Source organism: Psammomys obesus, unplaced genomic scaffold (genome assembly GCF_907164565.1).
Source record: "Psammomys obesus unplaced genomic scaffold, mPsaObe1.curated_primary_1811, whole genome shotgun sequence".
Taxonomy (NCBI): domain Eukaryota; kingdom Metazoa; phylum Chordata; class Mammalia; order Rodentia; family Muridae; genus Psammomys; species Psammomys obesus.
Window position 1 is genome coordinate 25,175,501 of NW_026596134.1, and position 10,471 is coordinate 25,185,971.

General features: G+C 52.2%; 1 protein-coding gene across 1 annotated transcript in view; it reads left to right on the forward strand.

Annotated features, from left to right (window-relative positions):
- Nucleotides 1-10,471, forward strand: part of Ltbp2 (latent transforming growth factor beta binding protein 2) — an 88,733-nt gene that overhangs the window by 39,902 nt on the left and 38,360 nt on the right. The window contains exons 4-8 of the mRNA XM_055593092.1: nt 2,017-2,207; nt 3,128-3,298; nt 3,709-3,915; nt 4,480-4,766; nt 5,346-5,448. Coding sequence (XP_055449067.1) covers nt 2,017-2,207; nt 3,128-3,298; nt 3,709-3,915; nt 4,480-4,766; nt 5,346-5,448 — 959 coding nt within the window. The remainder of the gene's footprint in view (nt 1-2,016; nt 2,208-3,127; nt 3,299-3,708; nt 3,916-4,479; nt 4,767-5,345; nt 5,449-10,471) is intronic.

The following is a 10,471-nucleotide window of genomic DNA, read 5'->3' on the forward strand; positions in this document are numbered from 1 at the left end:
GATGGTGACAGCAGTAATTAATATTATGAGCTATGCTAACGAGTGTGTGTCCTGCACGGCACATTCATGCACTTCATTACGTTTTAAACCCACTTTTAAATTTTAACTGATTCCGAAAAGAACCCATAAAACTGTAATGTGCATGGGGTTCCATGTAATTTGTATCCAGTCTGATGCACCTGTACACTGTGACACTAACATGTCTTGATGTGACCCCCTTCAGAAAACAGAACACCAAAATATATTAAAGCTGAAGATGTTTGTAATCTCTGATGCAGTCTTGGGAGCCCGAGGAAGTGAGTTAATCCTAATGTCATAACTGTTTTCAAAATGTTTATTATTAAAAGGCTTCTCAAAGCATAGAAAGTACTTACTAAAAACTTTCAGGGCTGCGGAAATGATTCACTTGCTGAAATCCTTACAATAGAAGCAAGAGAAGCTGAGTTCAGTCCCAAGCATCAAGGAAGAAAAAAAAAAAAAAAGCCAGGTGTGGGGTCACACCCCTGTAGTTCATCATCATCATCATCATCATCATCATCATCATCATCATCATCATCAACAACATCTTCACTACTGAGTTTGTACTCTGCGTGGTACATTGGCTTGCTGGCCAGCCATGCTAGTCCAACTGTAAGCTCTAGGTTCAGCGGGAGACCCTAACTCACAGAGTAAGGTGGAAAGCAGTTGAGGAAGACACCCAGTGTCAAACTCTGACCTCCGCACACATTTGCACACATGCACACACAACGCATAACCACACATAAAGATATCAAGCATATAGAATGGAACCGTGAATCCCCCTTAAAGGAACACTTCATTTTTTTACACTTATTTATTTACTTGTGTGGGGGCGTGGCATGCTCATGGAGGTCAGAGGACAACTTTCAGGCAGGAGTCTGGTCTCTTCTTCCAGTGCATGTGTTCCAGGGGTTGAACTCAGGATGTCAGGCTTGTTGTCAACTGCCTTTACCCACTGAGCCATCTTGTTGGCCCTAAAAGGAATATTTTAACAGGAGAAAATATGTCATGTGTGTGAGGCTTTCCACTGCGAAAAAACAGCAGTCTAGAAATGCGATAGGAGCATTCTCTGAGCGGTGATTCAGATTGACCGCCACGGAACAGGGAAAATGATAAACCTGGGGGAAATGTGAATTTGTATAAAGTCGGGTGTAATGGTAAATGAAAGAAATTTAAATCGCATCTATCGCTGGTGATAATCTTATTAATTCATATGAGCAAAGGTTGAAAGAAAATAGGTGAAATTATCTGATGTGCTGGGATGGGAGATGATGAATTAATTTTTCTCTTTGAATATGGTTCTTACATTATTTTATATTAATTAATTGGGAGCTAGATTCTGGGCTCTGCCACTGAATGATCTATGAATATTTATTTGTTGTTAATCGATTCCACACAGTAATTTACATAAAGGGTTCTGTGGAGAAGTGGCAGGGCCAGGTGGAGTGCAGCATACCTACAGTCTGAGCACTGGGGAGGCTGAGGCAGGAGGACAGTGAATTTGAGACTGGCCTGGGCTAAGCTTCAAAATTAAACTTTTCAAATAGGGCTGGGGAAGTAGCAGTGACAGAGTGCTTGAATAGTCCTGGGATTTATCCCCAGGACTGAGGGATAAAAATAGCAGGGTTCTGGCACACACCATGGTTTCAGTGCTGGGCTGGCCCATAAGTGGGCTCTCAAAGTCTCCCAGAATGCCAGAGTTACAAGGGACAGTATGATGCTTCGTGTTGCAGTCAAAGGTCCTGAGGTCCAGAGATGTTAGGTTTTCTAAATAGTCCAATAGGAGCAGGTTGTCCCTCGTAGAAAACTGGCTACCCTTGGTCCTATTATCTGGGCACGTACACACCTAGGAGTCAGCCACGTATGGGTGGAGGAAAATCATCTTCATGGAGAGCCTTCCTCCGGTGCAAGTGCTGGGTTGAGGGCAGCCAGATGATGGGAAGACAGAGAACCACTGATCCTGGCATGCAAACTCCAAAGCCATGGTTATCTCTACAGGACCCTGAATAGCCTCGGCCAGACCCGGCCCCTGCAGCAGCACTCAGGGCTGTCCAGGACTGTCCGTCGTTATCCGGCCACTGGTGCCAATGGCCAGCTGACTTCCAATGCCTTGCCTTCTGGATCAGGGCTTGAGCTGAGAGACAGTGCCCATCAGGCATCACGTGGAAACCGCCTCTCACCTCCCTGGGGTAAGATTGCTCTGCTTCTGGACCTACGAGGGCTGAGCATCTAAATCCAACCCATCCTTCCTCATCTTTGCTTCCCCCTCCACTCTCAGAGGACTCAGCTGTCCCCTTGCCCTTCACTTTCTCAGCCAGCCAAAAGTGTTTGTGCACTTGCTTTGTGCCAAGTTCCAGGCTCTCAGACTAGTCCATCTGGACTTGGCTCCTATTGAGACCCTACAACCTTCACTGCAGTCTGTCACCTCCTGCTCTGTCATCTCTTTGCTTCCTTCTTATCCAGCCGGGGGACCTCAATCCCCTTGGCCCTCATGCTTCCACGTCATCCTTTCTGCAAAATCCAACAGGAAACCCCCAGCATTTCTGGACACACCAGCCCACATACTGTCATTGTGTGCTGCCCTCACTTCCTCCTTGATGTTTTGCTGGCTTTCTCACACCCTGCTAAGAGAAGCTAGTAACTAGATCCCCCAAACCCGGTTCTAGCCATTCCGAAGACATTATCTTCCCCCATTTCCCGTAGGAAACTCCCTCTCTGCCAGCTGGACCTATGCTTCAGTCCCTGTCCTTGTGCTCAGAGCCCAGCTCTGCACTTTTTGGGTGTTTAATGAAGGGTGCCCTGGATATTTCTCAACCTCAGGCCAACTGTATAATGAAATATTCAGCTACATACACAAGAATTGCCAATGTAGCTTTGAATGGCTCCTCTTTCAGCAGGACCTATCAGTGTGCACACAGCATGAGCTTAAGGGGCCACCTCTGGGTGCTTCTTGAAACCATCACCTTACCTTGACCACAGGCCCGCTGTCCAGGTCTTAGAAGATGCTGTAGGATGCACTCATCATCCTAAGGGCCTTTTGCACCAGGCTCTGGAGATCAGGGTTATGTCTTGGCTCTGTCCAGGACCCAATCCCTCTCTCCCTCTACAGGGCTGAACCTCACTGAGAAAATCAAGAAGATCAAGGTCGTCTTCACTCCCACCATCTGCAAGCAGACATGTGCTCGGGGGCGCTGTGCCAACAGCTGTGAGAAGGGTGATACCACCACTCTGTACAGCCAGGGTGGCCACGGGCATGACCCTAAGTCTGGCTTCCGGATCTGTGAGTCTCTCCTCCCACAGATGGTCTTGGCATGGTGGTGGCTGGGGTTGGCCTCTCAGGGACTCCTTGGTATGGAACCTCTTGTCCTGTAGCTATATCCATTGTTATAAATCACAGCAGGAAGTAAAGCCTTATCCTAGCGCTGTCCCAGCATGGCTATGTTATTCCAAGCTAGTCGCACAATGTCTCTGAGCCCTAGTTGCTTTGCTAGAGAAGATCCATGCCCCTGCCTGTGTTCTAGGGCATGGTGGCGGGCAGGAGTGACACAAGGAGGCTTTTCTGCTTACCTTTACTCCAGGGTTTCAAATAAATTCCCCGCTACACCCTCCAAGACCCCCAAATTTGGGGGCCCCGCTTGCTTGTCACCAACTGGAGGTCAGCTGCCAATCACCCTGAATGCTTCGTTGTAGATTTCTGCCAGATTCCCTGCCTGAACGGAGGCCGCTGCATTGGCCGGGATGAATGCTGGTGTCCAGCCAACTCCACAGGGAAGTTCTGCCATCTGCCTGTCCCACAGCCGGACAGAGAGCCTCCAGGAAGAGGGGCCCAGTACAGGGCCCTGCTGGAAGGGCCCTTGAAGCAGTCCACCTTCATGCTGCCTCTCTCCAACCAGCTCGGTGAGTGCCAGCCGTTGGGGCAGCCAGCCCTCGAGGTGCACCAGGTAGGGAGTGTGCTGTCACCATTGCTGTGCTAGATGGGGGACAGGTCTCCATTTCATTGCCCACACTTCTGCCTCCCATTCCATTGGGGTTCCCCCAAGTTTGTGTGCCCTTCACCTGAGCAGAGGAAGACAAAGCCACCTATGAAGCACCTCCCTTCCCCTCCCTCAGGAGTCTACAGAAGTTGGGGTGGGGCTCCTGAACCCAGAGATTATGACAACCTCAGGTATCCCTGGAGCATGGGTCCCATGAGGTTGGCTGGCACTCGGGGCTGCACAAGGTCACAGAGGAGGTAGAATCAGGAAGAAGCGTGCAGTTTTCAACGCAAAGCTTTCCACTTGCTACTGTCCTTCCGGGGGACATTGTTTCTGGTTACACATGACAGGCAAAGAAATGGAAGGGGCTTTTGGAGCCTTTTGTGGTCTGGAGCCTGCCTGTCCTAGGGTGGTGGGCATTCTTCACAGGGCTGAAAAACAAGGTGGGAGCCTGCTTCTTAGCTCTGATCCCAGCCCTTCTGTCCAGCTTCTGTGAACCCCTCGCTGGTGAAGGTGCAGATTCACCACCCGCCTGAGGCCTCCGTGCAGATCCACCAGGTGGCACGGGTTCGGGGTGAGGTGGACCCTGTGCTGGATGAAAACAGTGTGGAGACCAGAGCCTCTCATCGGCCCCATGCGAGCCCAGGCCACAGCCACTGGGCCAGCAACAGCATACCTGCTCAGGCTGGAGAGGCCCCTCGGCCACCACCCCCAGTGCTGTCCAGGCATCAGGGACTTCTGGGCCGGTGTTACCTGAGCACGGTGAATGGAAAGGTAAGAACAAAGTTTCTGCCTCAGCCCTTCAGGCTTCTAGAACAGCTGTGGTTCCCAGGTCTGTATGTCTTCTCTCTTCTTTCCTTGTTCTTGTGGAACAAGACTGTAGAAACTTCCATTTCCCATACGGGAAAATCCACAGCATGAAAGTACCTGCGTGGGCTGCAGACGTAGCTCAGTTGGTAGAGTGCTTGCCTCGTGTCCAGAAGATCCCCAGTTTGATCCCCAGCATGGCGATGCACACCTGTAATCCCAGCACTTGGGAGATGGAGGCAGGACCAGACACTACATAGCGCATTCAAGGCTAGCCTAAGCTACAGAGACCCTGTCTGAAAGGGGAGGGCTGCTGAATGTGGAGAGGTTGGTCCCTTCCCTGAGCTGTGTGTAGTTCCTGTCAGTGCCAGGCACACAGAGGGGGACCAAGGAAGTCCCCTTGTAGAAGAGCTGTCACTAGTACCTGCAGCCTAAGGCAGCCTGGAGTTTGGGCTCAGAAAAATATTAGCTCTCTGTGGGTTGAAGCCTAGGGCCCTTGGTGGATGGACAGTGGGTGTCATGGGCTGTCTGTGGTCTCTCTTCCAGTGTGCCAACCCCCTGGTGGAGCTGACTTCTCAGGAGGACTGCTGTGGCAGTGTGGGGACCTTTTGGGGCGTGACCTCATGTGCTCCATGCCCACCCAGACCGGGTGAGTACTAGTGTCAAGACGGAGGGCAGGGGAACGTGCTCTGTTCCCACACCTCACCGGCAAAGGTTCCCAAGGCCAAGCAAGGAGCCTCCCTGACAGCTTGGCCAGCTCAGCCCCTCTGCCCAGCCACTGGGTCCCTGTTCAACCTGAGACTGTGTGAGAACTTCCCTTTTTCAGGAGCATGCAGATTTAGCAGATGCTGGCTGGATGTCTCTTATGTGCCTGCCAGGTACTGAGGAGTCAGTGAGCAAAAAGCCATCCACACTGTTCCCGGGGCCTTAGTCTGATACCTGGGAGAGGTGACCAGGTGCCTGTGTGTGAGTTCGGCTTCTGCCTACTCAGCCTGTCCCCACGCCCCCCTCCACCCCGGCCTCATTCCTGGGCCTGGACCTGGCATGTATTATTCTTGCCTGTCAGCAGTCAGCTCGGTGAGCTGGTTTTGTGGGGGGCCTGGAGCAGAGCCCGACGGTGGGAGGAGCAAAACTGTTCCCAGCATCACACTCAGCTTGGAGCTGTGACTGCGTTTTCCACACGAAAAGTAAGTGCAGATGGTTGCACAGTACAGCCTGTTTCTTCGAACCAGCGAAGGGTGGCGTTCAGCTCAAAGAGTCTAGCATCTAACCAGGCCAGCAGTCAATCTCTGCTGAGCTTGCCTACCTCTCCCTGCCTTGGTCCCCTCTCCTGTGACACTGAAGTCAGTGTCGCTTACAGGGCTGCTGTGGGGACTACAGGGTTCATGTTATAGCTGGCCCTCCATATCCACAATTCTGTAACTGCAGATTCAACCCATCTGAAACATAGTTGAAAGAAGCCGGGCAGTGGTGGCACATCCCTTTAACCCCAGCACTTGGTAGGCAAAGGCAGGCGGATCTCTGAGTTCAAGGCCAGCCCGGTCTACAGAGTGATTCCAGGACAGCTGGCCTAGTAGGATTGTCTTAGGAGCAGCAAGTGTTCATCTAAGAGGCAGTTCCGGGGCTACAGCCTTGGAGGCTCCTGTTTGCTTTGAGGCCTGAGTGCTGCCATGGTGTTGCTTCTGGGGACAGTGCAGAGGATAAGTGGGCCCAGCTGCCAACAGATGTGGCAGACAAGCAGGGTTCTAGAAGGGGCCGCTCCAGAATCCTACCTCCTTAGCAACTGAGCCCTTGACATTAAGCTCTCTGGTGGGAGTAGGGGACACCTAGGGCCCCATGAGTTCTTGAGGTCAGTTCCTGTTCTTCAGCTTGACAGTGAGGTTAACGGAGGGTACCTGTCAGGTGACACTAGTGGGAATGAAAGTACAAGCCACCTTGGATTATTCATTTAAAATTTTAAAACATATATATATATATATATATATATATATAGTGCATGTGTGTGTGTGTGTGTGTGTGTGTGTGTGTGTGTGTGTGTGTGTGTGCCTGTAGCAGTCAGAGGACAGCTAACAGGAGATGGTTCTCTCCTTCCACCATGTGAATTCCAGAGACTGAACTCAGGTCTCTGGGCTTGGTAGGAAGCATCTAGCGCTGGGCCCCAGACTCTTCACTTACATGCCACATCTCCTGGTTGTGGGATTGTAAGCAGGAGCACAGGACCATGCTGGTTCAGGATGCAGGGGTGCGGGCTGTGGGGATTGCTGTGGCCAGTGAGGGCTCCTCAGTGTGGGGGTCCTCCCTTTAGCGGGGGCTGGTGTGCACAGTGCCCGTGGAACCTGTTCTGAAAGACGTCCTCACTCAGAAGGAGGGTGTGGGTGAGAGGGCCAGCATGCGCACTTTGGGAGCTGTCTGCCTAGCTGCCCCCCTCATGGTGTGGGCTGCCTGGCAGTCGTGTGAGCTTATCCCACTGAGGGACCAAGGGCCTTGATCCCAACAGAGCTGGCCAGCTCTGACTAGGCAGGGCCCGAGCCTCAGCCACGGCGGGCATGGAAGCAGCTGTCTGGATCAGTTGCACTACGCGTACATGGCAGTGCTGCGTGTCTGTGGGGGCGCAGAGCACAGGATGGGCCTCCGTGTGCACGCATAACACCCAGCCCTTTCCCCCCGTCTCTCAGGCGGTGCCCCAACCTTCTTCCGCCCCCAGTGTTTGACACAGCTCAGCAAGCTGGGCACCAAGACCCTGGAATGGCACGCATTCCAGCACACTGAGCAAGAAACAACAGAGACCAGGGCAATGTAAACATTTCCAACACTTAAAGCACAGCTGAGCGCTGTGTGGGGAAGGGGCGAAACATTCGGGAACCTCGTTTGTGTTGACAGTTTGCCAAGACATCCATCCTCACACCTTACCCGAGGGCTGGTGGAGGGTGTCTCTTTTAGTAGGGCATGACAAACAAGCTACTGTGCGGGCATCGGAGGACAAAGGAAGCTGCTGAATGAGTTTGGGGACCAGGGGGTGCTTGGCAAGAAAAGCGGAACTTCTGGATTCTAGAACATTCTCCGGCCCGGTGGCTTTAATTCTATTCCTCCTCTGATAAACTGGGGCTGTGTCTCTTGGGGAAAGCTTTGTCTTCCCCGGCAGAATCAAGTCATGACGGGAGCAAGAGAATGGGCAGCCCAGGACCCGTATGACTTCGTGGCCTCCCCCAGGTCACACTGGCCTTTGAGCCTGACTGTTGAAGTGAACCACTGTAGGATACTATTTCCTTTTTCCTTTTTTCTTTCCCTTCTTTTCTATTCTTTCTTTCATTCTTTCTTTCTCTTTCTTTCTTTTGAGACAGGGTTTCTCTGCGTAGCCTCAGCTGTCCTGGACTCACTTTGTAGACCAGGCTGGCCTCGAACTCACAGAGATCCTCCTGTCCTCACTTCCCTGAGTGCTGGGATTTCAGACATGTAGCACTGCACTTCGCCAGGCTGGATGCTACTATTTCTAACAGCGAAAGGGCCGCCTTTCAAGGCAGTCTCAGTTCCAATGGTACACTCGCTCTAGAACCACTGGGACTCCCTCTGCTCCTCCCCCTCAGAGTGAGTGATACGTGTCCCCCACTTACCTCTGGGGTTTAGCCTTTCTGACCTCTTGGGAATTAGTAAAGGCCCCAGCCCAGAATCTCTCCAGTGTCCTGCCAGAGTCTGGGAACACACCACTCTCAAGAGCCACTTTGATTGAGGCCATATTTTTTAGTTTCCATATAAGACAGACATCTGGGTTAACTGGAAAGTTGGCAGCTGCCTCATCAGGCTTGGCACTGGCTATGTCAACCCCAAGGCCCCTTTGCTGGAACGGGTGGAGCTGGCAGTTGGCTCCAGACCTGCAGTGGTGGGCTCCAGCTGTTTGCCACGAGATTGCCTTTCCATCTGCCTGGCCTCAGAAGCCAGGCCCCCTCCCTGGATCTCTTGGGACTACAGACTCTGCCCCTCTGTCCTTTAAGGAAGACGGCGGCATCTCCTGAATGACAATGCCTGCCGCCTGATGAACCGTCACACTGCCTGCATTGCCTTGCTTAGTTTATACGAGCACAAGTTGAGGGTCTGAAGCCCATTTAACAGATGGAGAAGTTCAGCTCCAAGAAGTCGGAAGAACTTGTCTAAGGTTGCAGAGTGCATACAAATGAGCTAGTACTTAAAGCATTAGTAACTGCCCTACAGAGAAGGTAGGCTGTTTCTGGGGGATCCTAAGGAAGAAAAAAAAAATAGAAGGATAGATGTTTCTAGAAAGCAGAGCTCAATTCAAAACCGAGGAAAGGGAGGCTACTTACCAAAAGCCACAGGTGTACAGCACTAAATATTGTGCGGGAGGAACCAAACTCCTTCTGCAAGAGGTCTGCCTATCAAGAACAGGTGGAGGTGGGGAAGCAGCTTAACTTGAGAGGATGAGGGCACGTGTGTGTGTGTGTGTGTGTGTGTGTGTGTGTGTGTGTGTGTGTGTGAACTTCTTGGCCAGGCACAGAGCAAAAGCTTTTTCCTATAAGGAGAGCAGGAAGTAGTTCTGTGATGTCCATCCTGGGGGAAGTTGGGTCTGTGAGGGTTCCAGGGGAGGCAGAGAGCCTTAGGGCAACAATGATAGTATTGTGACCATTAGCAGCTGTTTGTGTGGACCCTTTAGGAGGCCTTTGTATTGCAGTGAAGGCTAATGATGCTTCTAGCTGTCACGGAATTCATACTGTGTAGTTCAGAAGGATGGGAAGCCCAGGTCCTCTTTTCCTGACTTCTTCCTCCCGTGTTCTCTCATTCACTGTCTGTGGGTGGGTTTCTAGAGCTCCTGGCTAAGGCATTTGCTGAACTGCAGGTCCTCAGCTCTGGGAATAGCTGTACTACGGTAAGGTTTTCCTCTTCTCCAGGTTGACACACCAGTCCCCTGCCCTAGAGGAATGGGACTTAGAGAATTCCTATCAAGCTGAGAAAGTATTGTGTCTGGCTGGGCGGTGTCCTGAGAGCTTCTTCCAAGGGATTTGAAGCCTTCTGGGAATCGTGTCCCAGGCTTAGCTGGTTTCCTCCCTGCCTTGCAGGGGTGGGCCATGATATGTGGCATCTCTAGCCTACTCCAGGAATCGCTGGAGCATGGGTGACCGGGTGGCTCTGAAAGTCTTCTCCACTTTGCTGCTTGTGGTGACACTGGCCCTCCTGCCTGTCTGAGGAAACAGATGGGGGCCATCTCGGAGGGAAACGTCCATTCTCATGGAGGGGAGCCCCGGCGCTTGACCGAAGGAAGGTCCAAATCGTGGATAGTGTGATCACTGCTAAGATGTGGTGGCTGCGGTGCGCAGAGGCACGCATGCTCACTTGGAGTTCACTGATAGTCCACAGGAGGAGCGTGTCGTCTCCTGCGTCAGCTGCTCTTCTGTTGATAGGGCGATGGCAGGGGCGAAGGAAGAGGGAACTAACTCCTAGGCCTGGGCCAGCTGTGAGAGGTTCCATCTGCCATTCATTGCTTCAGCAGAGCAAATCTTCCTGGCATAACTAAGTTTCCGTCCCCACTTCTACAGACAGAGAACTTCAGGCTAAAAAAGAATGTGCTCCCAAGTGTAGTGAAGCCAGGAGTGGTCGTGTGCCCGGCTGCCCGGCTGCCCCGGCTGCCCGGCTGCCCGGCTGCCCCGGCTGCCCCGGCTGCCCCG